We start from the raw sequence: 23898 nt of genomic DNA, 5'->3' as shown, positions 1-23898 counted from the left end.
TCTGCTGGATTAATTCCAGTAAAATAGTTGCACCACCAATGCCGTCCTGGCACGCAGACCGCTAACATCTGCTGCCCATGTGTCGCGTATAGCGTTGACTAAGAGCTGTGCAAGGCTCAGTCAAACAAAGCCCCAGGGAAATGAGAAAGGAAGCCAGTGCAAAGACACCAAAATTAATTTGCAGCTCAGTCATGCAGCCTCCTTCTCTCTAAATTGACCAGAAAATAGAATTTTGCAAGCATAAAATTCCTGTGGGGTAACTGGATCATTTCTTAACACTGATTGACAAATTTTGGTAAAGCTCCTACTGAGGGTACACATTTCCATTTAACATATAACATTTGAAGTGTGAAACATGGTGGGTGTTAGCTAAAACGCTTTGCATTGTGACTCTGCTGTGCACCGACTGAGCCTCTGCATAGACGACTGTCTAATTAAGACATCCTTAAAATGATTCAGAACATGCTAACAGGACTGACTTGGCTGCACTCGCTTTGTCTCATCTCTTTTCTTGGTGTTCTCCATTATTTTCAAGCAGATTGTGGAAATCAGGGCTCATGCTGTGTGTCAGTGTGGCTCTCTTGAGCGCCACTGTTTAATGTAAGGAGCGCTTTGCCCCTGACGATATGAGCTAAGTCTGTTCTTAGATCTTCAGAGGCACTGTTAGATCAGAGGGCGGCTGTCACACCTCCAGGCAATATTCATCAGCACAGTGGAGATCCTTCAGAGCTGCGGACCCCCTGAGATGCATCACGACTGCCCAGACAGCTGCACAAGTGTGATAGATTTCAAAGAAAGGGATTTGCGACACTGATTTAGGTTGCTATACCTCTAAACCACACCAGAGAGGTTATGATCTGAAAATCTAGCTGATCCTTTATGTTTTGTAATCCAAGTTGTGATAATTGATCTGGCTGGTAAATGACTTGTGGGGAAAAGTTGCTATGTAGGTCAGAGCTGAATGAATTAATAAAGAGCAATTACAGCTATAAAGTTCCAAGTATTTGTGTAATTTGATATTCTCTTTCCATGTGAAGTATGTTCAGATTTTAATTTAACCGTAATACCAACAGTGTGCCAAGATGATTCCAAAAAAGCAGTTTTTGGATGATTAATAGTCAAACATGGAGGAATACGTTTAATATGAATGAACATCTAATCTGTGGCATTTCCTGTTAAAGTAATTATTTGCAGAAAAATACTTCATCCTGATCAGTGTGTCTGTGTTTAGAGAGGGAAAAAAAGAAGGGATTTTGGAGTCTATTCACAGACCCATCCATCTTTTATATTTTCTGCTCTCTCTGCCAGTCCTTTCCGGAGGCATTGAGGTGCTTAAAATGCTGAATGCACAATGTTTTCATAGAGACAATACCTTTATATTTTATTTCCTGGAATTATTCCTCCTAGCTGTGAAGCATGGCTGGATGCTGGATCCAGTTAGCTTCATACAGGCAGCAGAGAAGATCTTTTATTGGCCAAACAAAAAAAAAGTTGAATAGGTCATTTCACGGATGAGCGTGATGCACTACTGATCCCCAGCATTGTATATGTAAATCCACATAGCTGGAGGAGGGTGGGGTGACGTAATGCGAAACATAAAATCCTCAAAATCATGACACATATTGGCTTCTGAGAAGTGAAAGATGGGAGACCCATATTGAAAAAGAGGATTTACAACCCTCTAAAATGTGACTTTAAATCAGGTGAGTCATCAATTCTGCAGGCCATTTGGACCGACTCAGAAGGGTTGTTTATCTTGAAGTCATCCCCTCTGACATTAATGAGGCCTTGGTTAAACTAACAGGGTAATCTTGCCAGCATTTAAGAAGGTGAGTGAAGGTCTGTGCAGGAAATAAACATTTAATGCTGGCGCTGTTGCAGCAGTGTTTCCAAAGTAATTTTGAGGTGCTGACACTTCAGCTCTAAACTTTGAGGCTCAAAAGTGATGATTGGGATGTTTCCTGAAACATATTATTAGAATGCCTTTAACACAAGTTAGCCACAGGCATCTTTTGCTAAGCTGCTATAACTGAATATTACTTTCGAAGAAAAGTGTATGATACATAAAACACACAAAATGTCACTATGGAACATTGTCCTATGAAAAACTTTCTGTTGTGACTCCTCAGGTTAACACTGACCTGAGGAAAAATGTGCAAAGTCATCTTCTGTGAGGTACAACCGAGCATGTATGCTGACTAAATCAAATGCTTATGCAGAAACACAAGAGAAAAGAGCAGGAAAGCAGGTAAAACATCAAGGAACATCTTACAGAGGACTATTTACTCTTTCATGAGACACTGTTGTATAAGGAAGGGTTTATAAGTTTTATTGTACATGACTTAATTTCCTTATTAAGTATTAGATAAGGAGATCAATACAACCTTTTGTCCTTTTAGTTAAAAACTGGACCCACCAGACAGACTGGCTGGCATTAGTTACCATTTGCAAATGCTGCAAAATCAAGGAACGTTCTTCTTCGAGCATTTATATTTGTACTACAACTATTAAGTTTAATTTCACATCATTATGTTATACTGCAACCTAATATGTTACGTAGAACCATCTAGAAAGTCAAAATTGTATTGGTTGCGCCATCTGTCTTTTCAAGCAGTGGACTGGAGCCAGTTGAAATCAATGTCTTGCCAAGAGAAATGTAAGAACATCTTCATTAGGAGAAAATCTCAAGTGTCACAACTTTGCTCCCTTCCGTCATTAAAGGAAAACTCTTGATATCTGGTATAACTGGTGTTATAAGCATCATCAATCACTTGCTGCTACTGCTAATTGTCACATCTTAGGATGATGATGAGTCCAAAACAACTTGCTGTTAACACAAATGCAAAGCTTGGAGCCACACAAGACTGATACTATCACAACCATCACTTCACAAGTTTCAGAAGAATGCAGCTTGTTTGCAACGTAACCATAGTTACTGTGCAATGGCCTCAAAAATTCAGTATTTGAAACAACTGCAGACCAGTTCACTTGTTCGTCTGGTTACCAAAGTGAGTTTTGCACCGCTGACTTTTTAATTAATACATACAATCTGAGCTGCACTTAATGTCTCCCCATAATTGCCAAATTAATTCCTTTGTTTTATTAAAAAGCAAAATGCTTTTTAATTAAACAAATCGTGGATATATAGTGGTAATATTGTGGAAGAGTGTGACTCAAACCAACATGATACTGGAGGATTCTCCTAGGGGACCCATTACAGAACTCAGACACGATAGGGTTACCATATATATGGGATGTAAAGAAAAAATGAACACCGAGACAATAGAAGAGGATAGTATTTGATACATTTTTAGATCATTGCAGAAAAAAACAGAGATCAGCTATACTTTAGATTATATGTAATATCCTGAAAACATGCAGTCTGTGTCCTGTCTTCAAAGCTTTCCATCATTTTTACTCAATTCAATCCTCTGACTTTACATCTGGTCAAATTGGACCCTAAACAGCCCATCGTGTTCTGCAAATATTGTGAATGAGTAGCATTAATGTTTCAGGACATGCACAAATGATACCTTAAGCAATTGCGAAATACAGAGAAGAGCTATGCTTTTGCATAATTAAAAGCAAGTATATTTTTTTAATGTACATTTTTAGTGACGCTACACAACTATACAAAAATAAACGTTAATTACACACAACATGATTTTGCTTCCAATAACTAAATCTTTTCACAAGAACAGGTTGTCAGACCAGCTCCATGAGGACAGATAAGCTATTCTCCTCAGTTGCTGGTAAATTTGATAAGCCTCTTTTAGTGGGCGTGCCAATGCTTTAAGATGTTTAACAGTGTGGAAATGGTAAATATTCACAGTAGCTTCAGCTCTTTTTAAACTTTTTGTATGAACTACCATTCTGCAGCTGATATGAAAACACACACTGACATTTTTACATCAGAAGGAACGCATTTAAGCTTTGTAAAATCAGTGACTGCTGTCCAATATGGAGTTATTGAGCTGTAAAATTTATGAACAGGGGAATAGACTTATTTCTGCTCTTTACAATTGTTTTGTTTGCACGTTTTAATAAAAACAGATGTTAACCTATTTATATTTCCTTCACATTGAACATTCATTTTATAGATCTTATCTTTTTAAATCTCCTGTCTCATTTACAGGGGAGGCCATCATCACTGTTGTTTCCACATTTTTTATTGGCACAAATGTAATTTGTTGAATAAAAACCACAAAGCCTGAAGTAAACATCCACAAGAAGTAATGGAAAACTTTTTATACAGGAATTTCTGTCATTTCTGTTAAGTCTATTTGCCACAGTTATGTCACTGGGCAACCAGCGGCAGTTTTAAAACAAACAGAATGTGGCGTGTTAATTAATGATCTTTAAGCTACTTTCAGACAATATTTGTGTTTGTGGCAAGTCACTGAGTCGGCTCATGTGATTATGGGATTACAAAATCTTGCTATGACAATGCTAATGACACACTGTTGCCACTGACCGTAGGTTGTCTTTCACAACCTGCATGATGTAATTGAGAGGGAGTTGCCAAAGACCAACTCTAAAGTAGGATTGAAAACACACGCACACATACACACACACACACACACACACACACACACACACAGAAACACACATAATAAATAAATATTACAATAAAAAAAATAAAAAACACTGGTGTGTCTCTCTGGTAGGGATATTTTTCTGTCTTTATGAAACCAGTATTATTGGACTGGCGTATAATATTTTCCATTTTGCTTCTTACAAAATTAAGGCATAGATATGCAATCGTAAGACAAAACACAACAAAGGAAAGCAAGTTTAGCTATTACATGTGTTCTAATTTTCCTGTGTTTCGTTTAGCATCCAATCCAATAACTCACCAGGAACTTCACATCGTCCCACTGTTAAAGCAGCATGTATTGCAGAGCTGTCGTGTCAAATTGCAGTAGTTCGAGCCAGGTGCACCAGGTGAACTGTCAAGTGGATGCATTTAAGTGCAGCAAAACCTCTGACATCATCTCTATCTGGAGAACAGTTTTTGAGAGCAGGTTTTTATTGGTGATACAAACCCTGACTTCTGTAAGACATGTGGGGAACAATGCTTTATTTTGTCATTTATTTGAAAAACCTATTTTATGGTGAATTGTGTTCATTGTATTGTTGCTAAAGAGCTTAAAACACATTATTATTACCTCACATAACATTTTAAACTGAACCACTTGTGCAGAATAAACAAGTGAAGTATTTATTGCTGAAAGTTAAAAAGAATGAAGTCTTTATTATAGATTGTGTTTATCTACCAGCCCAAAAAAGCTCATTTGTTAGAGAGCTAAGAGCAATTTCTGTGCTGAATGGTAATGTTGTTTTTACTAATCATTGCAGTATAATGTTCCTGCCTGAGTGAATTTTTGCCTGCAGTTATGTTAAATTATGTGTTGCATGCTCGATTCACAGAACTATTCCAATTCCTCCTCTCCCCCATCTCATTAACTATTCAATGTGAACTTCTGATCCTGGGGGGTATTGACATTAATTCCCCATACTACTGGGACAAGCAGTTTGGAATGCATAAAAAGGTTTTGCAAACCTCATCCAGGCCGCCTTGAACAGCAAAGTTTTCAAAAACAAACTTGCCCCTCTGCTAATTTGTTTCTTGCAGCTTGCTTGGGGCAGCATGTCAAAGTCTGCAGTAAAGTGAAATGGTGTCTTCCACTGGCCCTTGTCCATCACAACCGAGACAATAACATCACAACAACAGGAGGAGCACTTGTGTTGTTAAACAAGCTGTTGCTCACAAGCTTTAATCCAGGACTAAACATGATGAGGTAGACTTGTTACTAGGATCTTGTTCTGCTCCTGCTTGTTTGAACCAATCCCATTTCAGTATCACAGCCTTTACTTTGACCTTCGGCAGTGGATTTCCTTGAGGGCAGGGTGGCCACTCTGGAAGTTGAACAAAGTGGCTGAGGGTGGAGGAAATAGAGGAGCTAATGCTGATGCAGGCAGAGAAATGTATGAATGACTGCAAAGGGGAGAGCATGGAACCAATCAGAGCAAAGAGAAAATCAGTGGGCCAATCACAGACAGCTTTTCTTTTCCTCCTTCAGTGTCTCTCTGACTTCTTCTCCTGACTGTTACCAGGTCACTGTGCCTGCCCGCGCCTTGAATAATGTGTTTCATTGGGTCAGTGTGCCTCTCACAATGCGGCTGACTGGCTGGTTAGACATACGCGGTTGCTAGGGAACTCAGCCAATCAGAGCAAGGCGGAAGTTTCCTCTCCGTTTCTAGGCAGGTTTCACGTGCTGTAGACGTTTTGGCGGGAGAGTGGGAGAGCACATGAGCGGGAGGGGCAGCTGCAGAGTGAAGTGGAGCATGTGATTGTGTGTGCGTGTGAGTGTGTGCATGTGCATGTACAAGTCAAGTGTGCATGTCTGTGAGCGCGTGCTCACTTTGCCCTGCCTCTTGCTTTCTGATGCAACATCGAACTGTGTCTCCTGGGCTACTAGGGGACCTTGTTATGTTTTTTTTTTTCTTCCTGTCCTCGCAGGAAACGAGAACCAATTGCTGTGCTGTTGCCATCGGAGCGGGGAGGTTTGTTTTCTATCCACTTTCATCCCTGGTACCTCCCCATCGACAGTTACCGTAGAAACAAGAGCAACTCCAACTCTATTTCCATCCATGTCTCTTCCTTCAATGATTTATCATTGCTTTCTTTTTTTTAATCTATCTTGCAGTACCTACCTACCAACACTTTAGGAACCAATCAAGCATTTTGAAAATTCTGGGACATCTCTGAAGCGGATCTGTATAAAAGCTGAGATGAAGAACTACAGAAGCATGCTGATGCACTGCTTGTTCAGGGGTACATGATCTTTTGTCAGACATGCCAATAGTGAGAAGTAACAAGATTAATTGTTTGGCAGAGCTTAGACACCCCCCCCCCCCCCCCCCCCCCCCGCCCCACCCGCACCCACCCACCCTTAAGTACAAACTCAGACATATCTTTCACCTACATGTTATCTCCCCCTCCCATCGTAAACCCCCACAGTGAACACTGAGAAGCAGCTCATCACATCTGACACTGCCCCCCCCAAAATCCCATTATTACCACTTGAGTGCACACAGAGTTACAAGAATTAAAGTGGAGAGGAGGAAGAGAGCAGACAGCTGACCACTGTGCAACCACAATTCCTTCACAAGAAGGCAAAAAGCAAAAGATTCAGCAACTTCAAAGTGCAATGCTTATTTGTTTTCTCATATTCATAATAAGATGCATGAATTACTTTAATAGTCACTTTCATGCTTTTATTTATTTATTTATTTAATCTAAAATGCTAATAATAATAAGTTCTTTCATTTGCTTATGACTGCCATGCCCATCCTCCACTGTGACCTCCCTGACCTTTGCTTTTCGCCTTACCACATAAAGGTTGCCACACATTCTGCACTGAAAGTGGACATGGTCGAACATAAATATTGAAGTATTGAAGCTACTTTCTTTCTTTTTTAATGTATCATGTCTTCTTATAACTTAAATGTTCAGCTTAATAATGTGTTATGAAAGCTGCTCCTGTTTTGCAGCCAACAGCCAGTTTAGGTAACCAGAGCATCAGTCACTCTAGGCCCTTTCCAGTCTGTTTCGATGAAAACAAAGTTGGTTCAGAACCTTAAAAGTGGAAACAATAAGTAGTTATTCTTCTTTCTGAATGTTATCAGAGGGTAGACGCTCTGTTAATCTGAATAATAAAATAGGTTTAAGAAAAAAGATGGGCAAAGTAGAGCTGGACTTAGTGTGACATGTCCATTGTTCAGTCTGCTGGACAGAGCTATTTACCAGTGAACCAGATAACAGGGGAGCAAAATGTCACAGCAGTAGGTACAACTGAAAAAGAAGCTGACCAAGTGCTGCCTCCTCCTAGCTCTGGACATCCCAGTAGCATACTGTCTTATTTCAGTCCAAGGAGCAGCTGCAGCAAAAGCAGCCAAACAGGGTTTTCCTCAAAATTCCACCACTACAGGTAGTTGCTCATATCAGCTTCAGCATTTTCAAGTGCAGTGGAGGAGGGTGGATGGTATAATTTCTTACAACACTATAAACCATGGTATAAGAGTTCATGACCCAGATAGCTCAAGTTTTGTTTGTTTGTTTTTATTTTTAGTTATCTAAAGCAGTTTTGTTACTTTTTGGTTAGATATGATGTGTTACTTGGTTAGTGGGAGAATTTAAAACATCTCAGTTTGGATCTAACGTGATGTTGAGTAGGACAAAAATCCATGCCCTCTACTTTTCTAGTGTCACCTTATATATGACATGTTTACACCTTACACGCTGTTTTCTCTCTCAGAAATACTGCAAGTTACATATTCTTTGAATACAATCTTATGTAATTATTAATGCATAAATCACTGAAGTTTTGGGTTGGCTTTAATAGATGTGGTTTAAATAATCATCTTTAGACCACACTTATCACACAATCCAGGTAGGTAGATCATTTATTTTTAAAGGTTTAATGCTACCTTCTTGTGCCACAGATGTTTTCAGAAATCACATACAGGTTTCTCATCTGTTTTTGATTTCAAATCTAAAAAAAAAGTTGACCAAGTACATAAACTTGGTTTTATCAAAAACCAAAAAACATTAAACTTTGTTCTCAAATGAAAATTAAATTGATAAAGACACTTCTTGTAGCGTACTCCATTAAATCTGACTGTGGGGAGTTGCTGGATGTTTGTATTTTATGTCCAAATATGTGAAAATCTTAGTTATTGTTTTTTAAATATCCCAAAAAAATGTAAATGCATTTTGACAGTTTTGTAGACCTTTGAGCAGAAAAGTAGAGGTACTACTGAGACTGTTAAGGAGGCGTTCGCTTAAGACCCGTTTGTGACCCAGAATTCAAACTATTTGTTTGGTACTAAGAGAGACTTCCAAGAGTGACATGGTGTGTAAATTTATAAAACTTGGATCAGCTGGAGTTTAAAAACTGGCTCTTAATCATCCAGTTTCTACAGGTCAAAGTAATGAGTCAGCACTTGAACTTGTGTTACAGGTCTAGCTAATGAACTGTTGACATTTGTGGATTAGAGCTGTACTGTCTGCAGGAGCAAACAAGTCTAGCTGTCTCTGACGCATTACTCAAAGATAAATAATATGGCCAAGAGTGACAAGTGCATTTTGTTTATGACCCATTCAATGACACAATAAGCCTAATAGCCCAATAATCCACAGCTATACTACTGTGCAAGTACACCTGCAAACTGAGACATGAAGTTGTTTTGGATGTGCAGATGTCATCAGGCTGTCGATCTGCCTGACAAATGGTTTGTTTGCCATTCAAACCTCTGCTGCTGCTCAGTAATCAGAGTCTTCATTTCAACCACAACTTGCCCTTGATGCTGGAAGCATGAAAACAGACTGAAAGGCACAATGCAATGATTTATGTCCATACAAACCTTCCAAAACATGCTTGGGATTCTGCGTGTATAGGATTAAGTTTAATTTGTCACATGAAAGTGTTGTTAGAATACACATAATTGTGTAGGAAGCGGTTCCCTCGGGTGGTTCTGGGCTTCAAATGTGTTACCTTTGGATGAACCCAGAGAGAGCTGAATTTATTCACCGAGCCCCTGCTGCTGTACCTGTGGCTGAAATCAAGAGGTGTTGACAGAAAAAGGCAGACGAAGGGGGAGACAGAGGGGGGGGACAGAGCTTTCCAGTAACCTGTGAAAACTTGGCATCTCTGACACATAATTTCACAACTAGTTTATGTGAAAACAGCTTCTTAAAATGTGGATTTAGACAGGCAATTAAATGGCGCAAGGTAGGAAATGCTAAAAAGATTGTGCTGTGGAAGTGTATCCTGAATGTGCACAAATAAGGATGGAGTTGTTTGGGTGTGAAGAGGTGTGAAAACAGAAGACAAAGCATCTGCTTGTCAAGTACCATTAAGACAAAAGCCACAGAGCAAATTGTGTCATTATCCAGTGAACTTTGAAGAAATTCGACATCTAGAGGTTTATCACCTCCACGAGCAGCATTAAGTCAGAAATAACTCAGGAGAGGTTTTTTTTTTGACTGCCTTGCTGGGAAAAATATGCTCAGACGAAAATGGGCTGGGATGTGCTGTCTGCCCCTGCGCCTGACACATTAGAGGCACAGGAAGTTTCAGTGTAGATGACAAGTTCTGAGTTTGGCGCTGACACAAAGACTGCTTTGCCTCTTCAAAGGGGCTGAAACAATGCATTTGAAAGTAAAATGACAGCAAATGACTTAAAAGAGTGGATGAGATTGCACAACACATGACGTTTGTGTTTCTGAATCTCTTGCGCTTGACAGCAAATCATGTTATGTTCTCTGCCACAACTGGAAAAAGAAAAAACTCATTTGCAACACAAATGTGGTTAACAACTCGGAGTTAAAAAAAAAACCAAAAAGAAACTAAAACTCCACCAAACCAGCTGAACAGATAAAAAAAAAAAAAAATTACTGTGCAGCCTCGAGTCTATTGGCAGTGACATTACTGACTGCGAATGACATTCAGGGATCATTGAGCTATGCTTTGGGAACACTAATTATTTATTGATAATGGTGACACGGGAGAATAAAAGTGATTGCATGCTTGTGGCTGATTATTCCTTTTTGTTTTTCAAATGTAGCACCCAATGGGTTAATCCATTTTTACTGACAGATCAAGCTGTAGCAAAATTGATAAACTCCAGTAAGGGTTTTTTTTTTGCCAGCATTTATCTGTCTGTCTATCTGGCTGGTTGCAACTTTACACAAAACTACTGGACAGATTTTTATAATAATATTTTTGAGAATGGGTCTGAGTCAAAGTTATATTCCATTAAATGTTGGCACTGGTCTGGATTACCGTCTGGATCCAGGAATTCTTTGCCATTGTGAGATAGGGCCATTCACAATATATATGCATTTAACTTCACAATTAATGGTCAGGGTGCTTGGTCAAAACAATACAGTAGTTACTTATAGGTTTTTACAAGATAGTAAAGATAGATTTGGATCCTGGCAAAATCCTGAAAATTAAGATGTGCAACAGGAAAAAATAGAGGATCTTTGGAATTTCCATCCCTGCAAGAGAACAAATTACGATATAAACATGCAACAAACACCACAATATAGTCAAGACACTGTTCATTATTGATGTATCTAGGAATCTTATAGTGCATACATATATAATGAATGTAGGACAATAACATAGGGTGGGAATCACAATATGGGTGGAAATGAACTGCTTGATGGAGGTCTCTGTTCATGTAGAGGTTTTCTGTTTTTCAATCTTTTTCATTGCTAAAAAAATCCTTTCATAAGGTGTTTTTGTTTTACAATATTTTGCATGCTATTTAGCATAACTGGACTCTATCTAAATGGAGTTCAGTGCAATATATTTTTTAGAAATCTAATGTGGCTCCTCTTGCCTGCCTCCATGTAATTAGGTAGGGTTTTACTACAAAATAATTGAAATGTGGTTTTATCCATCCAAAGTAGTCTACCTAGTTGTTTATTCAATGATAAATATAGCTGAATTGAATTCATGTGTAAAATATACAACAAAACAATCACAAATATTAAGACAGACAGGGAGAGACTGTGCAAAAACAACCATTTGATTTGCTCTTCCCAATTTTGGGTGGGGTCCTCTTTACTGCAGAGTTAAAAGGAAGAAGGCTGCTGTAGACAGGCGAGGGGGGGTTGGGAGTTGTTGTGCAGCAGCTCAAAAAAGACTAAGCAGGGGGGTGTTTGCTAGTCTGCCAGTAAAGTGAGCATGGGAATTTTGTGAAAAGTTGGGAAAATCAGGTTTGCATGTTACCAGCTGAACAACAAGGGGGTGGGACAGTGTGAAAGCATAACATCCTGCTTCAGCTGACCAACTCTCCATGCAACGGCAATGGCATCTACTCTCATCCTGAAATTGTCTCTTGGGGGAAAATCTGACTCACACGGTGGATCAAATAATCTCACTCTCCTTGCCTTGCTATGCTGTTTTGCACTCAGTAACCCCTTTTCACAGATCAGGCTTGATTTCATTGCACTTTTTTTTTTTGTTCCTCTTTTGCGTGATGCCATGCGTAGGCGTGCCCCCAGAGTGGAATGAGGGTCAACAGTGAAGGCTGTTGTTTATGCCAGTGTCACAGTGCATCCATCAAAAGACACTATGACTGCCCCCAGGGACTGAACTGAAAACACTTCTTTATTGTTGCCAAGGAAAGATGCATTTAAGGACATTTGATGTTATGTTATGTTATGTTATGTTATGTTATGTTATGTTATGTTATGTTATGTTATGTTATCTTATGTTATGTACACAGTTTCAAAATTTAAAAGTCATAATGTAAAACTACTAACTATTAATGTTTATCACAATGATGAATTAGAATAACTTGGCAAAGGGATTATTACTTTTTTTGCCTCAAAAGTTGCGCTTATGAATTTGTTATATGTCAAACCCTACCCAAGCTCACGCGATGCTGATTGAGTCTGTCAACAGAGGGTTAATCTTCTTATATTTTGCAGTATAACTTTCTTTTACATGCAATTTCTGATAGGATTTTCCACACAGACACAGTGGCAGTAATCTGTTTTATGTCACCCACCAATGAAGCCAAAGGTCAAGAGGGAAACATCTGCTGTGCACAACTCAGTGAAATAGCACAATGCATTATGAAAAACCCTAGGGAAAAAATTCTACAATGTTTTTTTTTCTTTTTTACACATTAATAATAAATGAAAGTAGCTGTTTAGTTGGGTTTTCAGAGATTGTGAGAGTTTGAAATAGCCCCAGAGTCAGGTGGTGTTCAATGCTACACCTAAGTGTGTAGCATGTAATATGCATCTCACCAACTCATTTAAGTTAAATCCTGTCAGCGATTTTCTTTTTAAAGTTAGTAAATAGTCTTTGAGCTGGTTAGTAAAAAAAAAAACAAAAAAAAACACTAGTTTGACTACAGACAAAAGTATCTCCTCATATTTCAAATGCTGAGTTTTTTATTTAACATGAATTCAGTAGGCATTCACAGCAGATACACAATACAGTCTCTGAAATAACATAGACTGTGTGATTTTTTTTGTGATTAAGTTGCCTTCGAAACAACCACTGAGTATGTGTACAAAACCTGCAATTTTATTTTTATTTTGAGCAATTTTCTTGAACAATCCTGCCTCATCAAAACTCTCAAATGAGTAAAATTTAGAAATGACTGTTTTGATTTAGTTTAGACACAAAAGCACAAGATTAAAGCATGAAAACATGCAAAGATCTATTTTGCTTCATATATCAGACAGCTACGTTCTTTTCACACTAAATTATATTGTCATGCATGTTTGACAATTACAATAGTGAATGTATTTGTTGCTGTGACAGTACACAAAAAATCAGTACATCTACCTCAGCAATTGGGTGGGTGCAGACACTCTATCTAGCAACAGCTCCCAATCAGCTGAGCTGAGGGCTGAAAGCAGTCACATGTCTTATCTGGGATTGTGTTTTTTTTCCCCTTCCACGTGTCAAGATACACGAAGGCGGGACCATAACAAACCATCTGATTGGTCCACAGCGTGTCACCAGGTTATACTTGACCAGGAGGTTTGCTTTTTTAAAGGGCCAGACACATATTTTTTTTCTTCATTAATTCAAACAATACAGTCTCAACTAAATAGATCATGCAGATAGATCTAGATATGTAGTAGACTTTATACGTTAAATACAGGTGGTATTAATGCAGGGATACTTATGTAGCAAAATAATTTAGTCAGTGGACAAGGCACAACAAATTATCATGATGTAAACATAAAATTGGCTTATTGGAAATAGATGTATATACCCTTTAGTGTAAATAATGTTTTTAATTTACCTCTGGTGAATGAACTATAGCAAAGAAAAGCTACTTCATCCAGATCCAATGAGAACATAATGGAACATTGTGTATCTTTCAGGTCCTATTATCTACATTAACTTCCTCTTTCACCAGTACACAGAGACAAGAAAACACAGAGAAAATGTTCAACTAAAAAAAAAAAAAAATAAATACAGCAATAAATTCATTTTCAACCTCAATGTTTTTATTTGTAGTCTGCCAATAGTACCGATTACTGTTCCTTTCACAGTGTAAAGGGGCGGATCCAGGGCGGATCGTTTTGACACGGGGAAGAAAAAAACAACTCCTCTCAAGTCAGCAAACATACACGAATGGTTGTAAAGCAAACAGGGATACCAGTCTCCTCACCACAGTGCTATTAAATACGGTAACAGCAAGTTGTCAAGATACCACCGGTTACAACGGAAAACGCTTTTCCTGGCGGTGAGTCTGTTTTTCTACTCATTTAAAAGCTACAAACGCCATGCCACTTCGCATTGCAGACAGTTTATTGGCAAGATGTTGCCGGGGCATGTCCGGGCAGAGCCGCGAGGAGCGGAGCGTGGACGCGGTTGGCACGCGGCACCGAGCGTTCAAATACTAAAATTTCTTTTCAGATCCTCAAATTCAACCAGAGTCATTACCCACAGAGAACCGAGACAAAGTCACTGGTGGGATTCATCATCTGCCGCGCTTTGTATCCCCGCGTCCCGGATGAAGTTTCCCGGTGTCTGACTCGCCATCGCTGCTTTGCAACTTTTTGTCATTTCACTATATTACTGATAAATCCAATATTGCGGATATTTCGGCATGAAAGCATTCCAACATAGTGAAGGGACTTGTTATGGGATTCATCCACAAAGGCTTCAATATCTACTTCAAATGAGTAGACCTGTCCTTGTATTTATTTTGAGGAAGATTTGTTCAGGAGGATAGAAGAAATGTGTCAAGCTAGGATGACGGGAGACAACTGCCGACTAAACACCCTAAATATGCCCGAAATGCAGCTTTTACTGTCGCTTTTACGAATTTGAGAAGAATTAAAAGCTTTGCTTGCGTTGTTACTTGTTTCATACAAATACAGTCAGAAAACAAAGGATTTAGGTGTCCTTTTGGTTTAACTATGGTTGTTATTTCGGTCTGTCACGCGTTAGCATTTTGTTTCGACTCTATTCCGTCAATGTGCGCCAGTTTGCTGTGGATGCGGTGGCACGGTGCGCTCTTCTGCTCCGCGAGCTGACGCGCAGAGCTACCCGGGGTTTCGTGCTGTTTGGGCGGATAAAAGCGCAAAATGTCGCTGATGGTGCTCCTGACACCCAGCACAACCCATTTAAAATAATTTTTAAAAGCTGCCTGTCCTTTTGCTTGTGGTGTAGGTAGTTACACCAGAATTACATACTTCTTACTAAAATAACAAGAATGTAATTCCTTCGGCAAAGACAAAGCATTGTCAGTCTCACTTTTATTTTTTTTTCCACTTATAGGTAGACTATAGGTATAGACCTTTAAAAAAAAAATAAAATAAAATAAATATGTATATATATATATATATATATATATATATATATATATATATATATATATATATATATATATATTATTATTATTACATTTTTTTAGTATGTGATTTGCACACACAATACTCCAGCATCCTCCTGGATACTGTGGTTCTGTTACAGCAGTGTGTGAAACAGCAGCTAAGTCTCAGCTCAGCTTCACATGGAAGTGAGCCCGTCCACAGATGGTGCAGCAGAGGGAGCCACTTTCTGCTGGGGCTTTGAGCCTCTGACCATCTCTGTGGCGGATGCCAGGCCTCTCTGCAGCCCCAGGCAGTGTGTATGTGTGTTTGTGTGTGTGTGTTTGTAATGTGTGTTGCCTTTCTGTGTGCCTCCCTGTCTATGTTTGTTTTTATGTGTCTGAAACTGTGGTAGTAGTGCCAGCCCTGTGAGGACTGCCATAGGAAATTCAAGACAGGGCTTGTATTGACACTGACACACATCATAAGTGCACAACTTAGTATCAGTGAAATTTGCTGCACAGTCACAAACATACCTCTGGCTGCTAGTTTTAATCAGCATAGCTGAATAGACGAAGAACCTAGACCAAATGATGCACTATTAAGTTATATTTAATGTTTACTTACAGTAAGATTGAAAGAGATATTTTAAACTCGCAATGATTTTCAAAATCTTTGTATTTTTTTTCCAATCCTTTCCAAGACATAGTTTCTGCCTTTGATACTGTGTGATATCACATCATGCAAAAAAGACACTTTCACAAAGATTTATGACTGGCACTGCTTTGCTCTGTAAATACAATACTAGTGTATCCAGTTTCCAATTTTGCATTTGCCAACTGCCCGTTTGTCTACACTTACACAACAAAAGAGAAGGCAGACACACTTGACGGAGTGATATAACAGTAGTTTCTATTTTGCCTTGCGGCCAACGAGGAAGAGAGCGGGGGCATTTGCGTCCAGCCTCCACAGTTGAGGATGGAGTGAAACTCGTTATCTCCCTCGTGAAACAGTTGCTGCACGTACTCAGTGGTGGTCTAGCCAGACTTTTAGTTCCACTGTCGCTCTGCCCACAGCTGTGTTTGTGTGTGCATGGCTGAGTAGACGGGACAGACAGCTATCCAGTGACTTTGTGGTTAAGGTTAGGGAACAACTAGAGCAAATCTTGATAGTGAGCGATGGCAGTGTGTGTGGGGAACATAATCTCCTCAATGCTCTCTACTGTGTTGCTCAGTATTCAGTTTAAGTTCATTTTGAGGGGAGAAAAGTCTCTGTGGTAGATCTTTTGGCACTCTGTTACAATTTGGCACATTATCACAAACAGCTTGGCAAAATGTGATGCAGCAGGGTTGGAAATATTGTGTAGCACTTTTTGCTGCCCACTGGGTCCTTCTAAACTGGATCTGTTCTTTTAACTGGCTCCTGTTGCTGCTCATCACTACGTTACAAAATGTACTCCAGTTGCATCTGGATTTTTATGTCTCTTACCTGTTTTTACTGATCTATCTTTGCTTCTGAAAAGATGTGTGTCAGCTTGTTTGTTTTTAGTGTTCTAGCACATAATATAAGCTTCTTATGAAGCCTAATAATTTGTTTCCATTTAATGTAAATACGATGAGATCATTCCATATGCCCGGAGGGAAGTACTTACCGACAGGGTGATGTGTGACACTTTTTGTTTGGTTTTTAAACAAATCACCAAATTCACCCGCAGGCTAAAAAAAAATGCTAGTCATGATGATACACGTCAAGTACTTTCATTCTAAAGTTTCCATCTTGTGTCCCCCTCTGCTTTATTTTTCCTTCAGGGACTTTACCGCTGAGGCGTCGGATGGATGATGAGGAGGAGGACATGTCCCGGCCTATCACACAGCCCTGGGGAACGCCCTTTGGGGACATCAAAAACGGAAACCAAGCTACACAGATCAGAGCCGGACAGGCCCTCACTGCCATCACTGCTGCCGTGCCCACGTCACAGAGCAACAACAGCATTAACACGCTGCCTTGCAGCATACACCGGCAGCAGCGCATACCTTTTCACGGTAAGGCGGGGGGGGTGGTATTGTAAAGCAACTAAAGCGATGTGGGCTTATTGAACGTACTGCACTACATGATGCACATGAAGTGTAAACTTGTAGTCATTCCTTCGTCGTCAGCGGCTGTCCTCAGACATCTAACTGATTAAAACCACTGATGTGATTTTGTAATTGCCAGCGAGAGCAGAAGCCGAGCATTTCTTTGATGTTGAATTTAGTGACAAACTAAGTTCCCTTTTGAATTGTCAAAGCAAAACAGTCTTACAAATGAATGTTTTAAAGCAGCTGTCAGATCCCTTTGTAGTAAAACATGCACGCTTCAAACTCTGCAAACATGCTATTCATTCAGTTCAATGTGTGTTCTGTGTAGGATAACAATAATCTTCATTATATTAAGCCCTAAAAAATAAGTTACTATTTTAAATTTGATCTATGTTAATTAAATTACAGTTTTTTTTGTTGGCTTTTTTGCTTTTTAAACAAAATCTCATGAAAATAAATAAAACTACAATACTTTCATAGACACATAAAGGTGCATACCAACACTAATATGTTCATCAGTTTTAATCTAATAACATTTTCCCATGTCTAATCAAATCAGCATGACATCACGGTAATTTAATGAATGTTGATGCGTAACGTTGTTTGTTTGTTGACTCAGTATCAGAATATGAGAGCTGTCTATTGTTCGCGCTTTAAAATCATCAATACATAAACACCACTGACTGTTATGACTTCGTCCTTCATTGTGTTCTGACCAATAATGGATGTCATGCTCTCGGCTTTTCTCCAAACACGGTCTGTGGAACTTAGATTCTCAGAGATTTTACGGGCCTCTGTGAGGCAGAATACTAGGGCATTCTGCACACATGATTGCATAAAAAACGTTTTTCCTTGCAATGGCATGCCTGCAGAAGGCCGTGCCGGAGGCAGAGTAAACTCAGTGACACGGCTCAATAAAAAGTGATGCAGCTCAATAAAAAGTGGCAGTTCACCGAGGACCTTGTTGATTTGATAAGGTGTTTGCACTCTCCGCCTACCATAGCTCCCCACCTTCTTTTTTTTTTCTTTTGTTTGTGTACTCTTAACTTGCACTGCGAGTGCTTACCTTGTGATTTTTTTCATTTACAAGAAGATCTGATAAAGCCTGTTTGGTTCTCAGAAACCATTATGGCAGCACATTTATGTTGAATGTTTGACCTCGCAGAACTGTGTTTGAGGTCATCAAATGTAAACAAGATAGTCTGCTTGATCATACTTTTTTTTTTCCTTTCCACTGCCTAGTCAAACGTGAAAAAGCTAAACATCTGTGATTTTATTGAAGTATAACTGTTAACCACCAGTCAAAAGGTTGCTAAAGTTTTAGGACTGTGTTTTTTTTTTAAAGGCAACGCTGGATTACGCTCACATTTTCCCGCTCAGTTTGAACCCATGGAGGACCGGGGAGAAATGCAAATTGAGGAAGAGGAGGAAGGAGGCAGAGGGGAAGAGGACGACGGGATGGGAGAGAGGCCTGAGGTGCAGGCGGGGGTGAGCGTGGAAGTGGAAATTGGACGCAAACTTCGGGAGATTGGTGACAAGCTCCATCAGGATCATATTGAACTGGTAAGCCTTAGTAATGATTGGTGTAAAGGATCTAAAAATAACCCCACTCTTCACCCAACACCCAGATGTAGAGCTTAAACACACTTTCCATAACCAGCAACTGCAATAACAAATAAACAAAAGAAGTGGATCACGCTCATATACTCTGTTTGGCTGTTGTGCATTGATATTTATCTGCAGCTCAACAGGCTCTGTGGTTACAAACTATATTTTGCTGACTTGAGCTGTTGTGTCAAATACGCCTGTCAGCTTCAGCTTGATTAAAGACATAAATTAGAGCTTTTTTGTGCCAAGTTGTTGCTCAGGTTCTAAAGGAAAGGAACTCCACATTTTGGCAGCTGAAATGGCCACAGGCAACAACAGCTAAAGTTGGATTGAAGCATGTTCTTGGCCACTTTGGAGGAAAAATTCCTCAATTCATTATCAAGACACAAGTTAGTTACTTTATAAAGAAGATAAAAGGAAGAAACACATAAAAAAAAGATGATTTTGGTGTTAAGTATGCGTTTAATGTCTTAGACAGGGCCATAGTTGTCTGTTAAACCACTAAAAAAGGGAGGAATTATCATCATTATCCATCATCTGGGAGGAGAACCATTTCTGACCACACATTTTCTTTTTCTTTTCTTTTTTTTTTTTTTTTTTTAGCTTACAGGAGTTCTTTTTAAAGGTTAAAACAGTTTGGGAGTTGGGAATACTTTCAATTAAGGACTAAAGCAAAGCACACATCCACCATAGTAATGTGTCAATGATATTAATGGATGAGAACAAATATCTGATGCTTCGACATCAAACCATAGGAGTTTGAAAATAGTTTAGGTGCATGGTTGATACAAGGCGAGGAGATCTGAGTAAAAAGAAAGTTGCGAAAAACAAAGTGAAAGACAGATACAGAATTAAAGTGATAAAACGTTGAAGTCTTGTGAATGACTTTGCAAAAACGGAGGAAGAGCAGGTGAGATCAATATGGCCGTCACAAACAAGAGTGAGCAGCAAGTCTGTGTCTGGGTAGACTTTGTCAGCTGTTTATATGCTGATCTAAAAATAGACTCTGACTCACACACTTATAGACACAGCCAGTAACATGATGGCTGCCCACAATACCTCAGTTGTCCCGCTGCCTGCTTCGGCGTGCGTGTCTTCGCGTGCATTTTGGTTTGCGTGTGAGACTGTGACAGAGAGATAAGACAACTTTTTTTTTTGTGTCTCTCGTCTGTGCAAGGCTGATTTTTTTTTTTTTTTTATCTTTTGTATGAATATTACCAAAGAAGAATAACCAACTTACCTATGTCGTCTCTGCTGCTATTGTTCTCTCTTTTTTTTTTTTTACTTCTTCAAGCAGAAGTTGGGAGCGTGGGTTAATGTGGGTTTTTTTTGTCTGTATGAAGCAGACTCTTTGTGGCTTAATTCACTTTTTTTTTCCAACCTAACATTAAGGAATGGAGCAAACACACACATTGTCAGGTATTTTTTTTAAATCATTTGAGGTCTAATAAGCTAAAAAGGGACAAACATAATATATACTGTTATTCACTGCCCACACAAATGAGTGCAGAAAGATGAGCTTCATGTGAAACACTAGGGTACTGTTTAAATAAGCTTAGCAGTGTAGAATTAAGGCAATTAGGGACAATTAGGGTTGCATTTAGCAGTGCTGGTTCAATTCAGTCGAGTCTGCTAGTTCTGCATCAAATAGCCTGTGGCAGACTCTGATTGCTAGGCTGGTAGAGACCTTGATGAAGAGAGCCGGAAAAAGATTATAATAAGAGTGCTTATGCAACAGGCTGCAATATCTGAGCGTGGCTGTTTCAGGCACTCAGTGGGAGTTGTACAAGATCAGGGCTGCAGGGTGGGGGGTCAGGAGACCCCGGGATTCCAAAAGGAACTCCTTCATCCCACTATTGTTCATCCCCATGGAGAATAGCAGAGCTCCATAACAGAGAGCAGTTTCATTTTTTGCTTTGTTTCGACAATTATTCAGCTGACTTTGCTATTACGCAAGACATGTGCCGAGCAATAGCAGCACATTAAATAACTTTTTTTTTTTTTTTTTTTACTTTGAGCTGTGAGCTTAAAGTCAGGGGACTTTAAGACAGTAAATGAGGTCATTTGACTGACACCATGTCTACATTTACATAGTACATGGAGAGATGTCCGGAGATGTCTCAGACTCTGGGAGTTAATAATCATATTTTAGATGTATAATAAATCCACTTCCACAAATAAAACATCACTTTTTAAAATTTTCATTTGGGAATTATATTACAACGTCAGTAGACATGGAGAAACCAAACTTGCACTTGCGTGTGAGTGTGACAGACATGTTTTCTAGACACAAACTAATGTTGTGGAAACATCCAGTCTAGTTCACCATTTGGTTTCAGCTGACAAGGTTTACCACAGTTCATGAGGCTTCACCTCAAAAAGCTGTTGTGAAGAAATCCGAGCACATGTACTGACTTTAGTAACTGAAAAACGTGGAGATCATGATTTTTACAGTCCACTTTCATTGACGCTGATAACGCATGTATATTTTTCTTCCACCCCCTTTGCAGTTTATGAGGCACCAGAGACAAAACCTGCCTGTGTGGATGCGCCTTACGATGGCCCTGTTTGCCTTTTTGTTTCCAAGAGAGGCTCTTGTCCCCCGCCTGAGAGGAGAGCAGAGATGAAGGGACTTCCTGCTGGCGCCCTCGCCTTTGGCCCTTGTTTTCTAAATGGAACCAAGGGATCGGACTTAAAGAGATGGCACTGTATGATGGAACACGGGTTTGGATTTGTTTTCCTAATTAAATATGAAGATGGGATAAAGAAGACACTGGTCACCGCTGGACGGAGACTGATTACTTTTTTTTGTTGTTGTTGCCTCTCTGAGAAGAAGCCATTGTGTTTTGAAGAGATATTTTCAAAATATTTGTAAGATTACCTATTTTGTACAGTAAACTCCTCTTTTTATTTGGTGTCTCAAGTCCTGCAGGACCTCCATCAATCCAGGGAATGCCTTATTCTCTCCTGCCGCAGTACATGCTGTTGCATCAAGATAAATCATTCAGAAGAGAAAAAAAAAGTATATTAGGCCACTTTTAGGTAACAGACTGTGGACATTGGCATTGTTGTGCTGATATCACTGACTTAAAAACCTCCAAGGCACATTTCTGATTTATTCCTTCAAAAAAAGAAAAAGCCCTGTACCTGACCTTCACAGCTCCACACTGATCAATTTGAAAATGGCTGCAGCACACTGGTGTTGCACTTTTTGGACTGTTTGCATGTTATACCAGCTTCCACGGCAGATACGCGGACGTTATATCAATTATACCTAAACTGGTGTCATTTATCAACATCTCCATCTCCAGCACCACTTATGTCGTCAGAGGTGACCTCCAACCCACTGTGAAGATTCAGGCACTATTAATATGAAGCATTTATACTTGAATGAAGTGTCTTGAAGATATTTCAGCCTAATAATTGAAAGATCCGGCACATTTTTTGAGATCACGTGTCTGTTGGAGCGTGTGCTTTACTGTCTGCAAATTCTGCATCGGTTCTGAAACCAAATAAGCACAAACAGAGTCGAAAAAATCTCGCGTGCGGGATGACGATCAGGGAAATGGAAACAATCAGCTGACAAGCTTTGGATAAATTTCATCATGCTCCATAGTTTCCAGCATGTATTTCTCTGGCTATGTAGACAATCGCGATTTATTTTGCCCTCAGCCGCATGGTGGGTTGCCTGTGAAAGAGATGATCGGCAGTTTAAAGTGTGAGCAATATTCAAGCCAGTGAAGGGAGTACTACTTACAGAGATCAGCTGTATTTGCAATCAATCTGACATATTTAGGTTCTCAGTGAAATGCGCCTCTTTATTACCTTCTTTTTTTAAAAGAAAACAAACATTTTGGGGTTACGTCATAGAGATGCATTCTTCTTTGATTTCTCTACAGCTGGAAGTACTTTGAGCACACTTACAAACCTGACGTGCTAACACACGTATGAGGCGTCTGAAACTGCCGGTGGCTCCTTCAGCTTAGTTAAGGACAGCTTCTGTACAGTTTCTAAGTCACTTTTGTGACCACACAGATACACATCTGGGAAGGTTTCACACCAACACAGCCACTGTTTGTCAATTTTAAGTCTTTAAGGACTTTAAATACGATGTTAAAGATAACTCATTTGGCATTTTAGTTCAGGCGGTTGTAAATTTATGATATGAACTCTGGAAAGACACTGATGGATTTGTTTTTTCTTTTTTTTTTTTTTTTTTTTCCATGATTTGGTTTTTCTTCAGGGAGTAGTTAGCAGCCAAATTGTGTTTCTGACTGATTTGGAGCTCTGCTTGGGGAAAACTCTGCATTTGTGCGTGCGGACGCTGTTCAGAGTTTTATTTGTTGCTGTTGGATGATGCTGAACAAGCAGAGTGTTTTCTCTCCTCTCCAGCATGAAAGTGTGTTACAGATTGTCAGGTTTCATTTTTTCTTTACACAGAAGTAGCTGAACCAAATGTTTGTTTCCTGCAAACACTGAACGCTGAGCCAATTCAGATAGCTGTGGCACACTCTCTCATCAGCAGTGCAAAGAGCTAAGCACTCCCTCTCCGCCATGTTTAACTACTCCCTGTTGTTAATATGATGTTTCCTTTTGTTTTGTTTCTTTTGAAATTATTTATTCTAATTTATTTTGTGTATATTTGCCCTGTGCTACTGTATAAATGCTCTCTCAGTGTGTACAGTGCTTTTCTTTCATTGCTGAGATGCATTCAGTTGCTTTTTTTTTTTTTAAGCCTGTGTGTGTGGGGAGGTTGGATAAAGCCATGTGCCTCGTGCTTCACACGAATGGTGTGAGTCTTTACAAATCACGTGAAAGACAGACAATCAAACGTATAGACATGTG

General features: G+C 39.4%; 1 protein-coding gene across 1 annotated transcript; it reads left to right on the top strand.

Moving 5' to 3' along the window:
• Positions 1–17198: 17198 nt before the first annotated feature.
• bmf2 (BCL2 modifying factor 2) lies at positions 17199–21819 on the top strand (the record flags this gene model as incomplete). The annotated part of the gene is made up of 3 exons (XM_079255890.1): positions 17199–17409; positions 18791–19008; positions 21564–21819. 3 exons carry the CDS (start codon positions 17199–17201, stop codon positions 21678–21680), a joined length of 546 nt encoding a protein of 181 aa, XP_079112016.1. The 3' UTR covers positions 21681–21819.
• Between the last annotated feature and the right edge of the window lie 2079 nt (positions 21820–23898).

Source organism: Telmatherina bonti (assembly GCF_933228915.1).
Source record: "Telmatherina bonti genome assembly, chromosome: 16".
Taxonomy (NCBI): domain Eukaryota; kingdom Metazoa; phylum Chordata; class Actinopteri; order Atheriniformes; family Telmatherinidae; genus Telmatherina; species Telmatherina bonti.
Note: the sequence above shows the minus strand (reverse complement) of the source record. Positions and strands in the feature narration are given on the sequence as shown.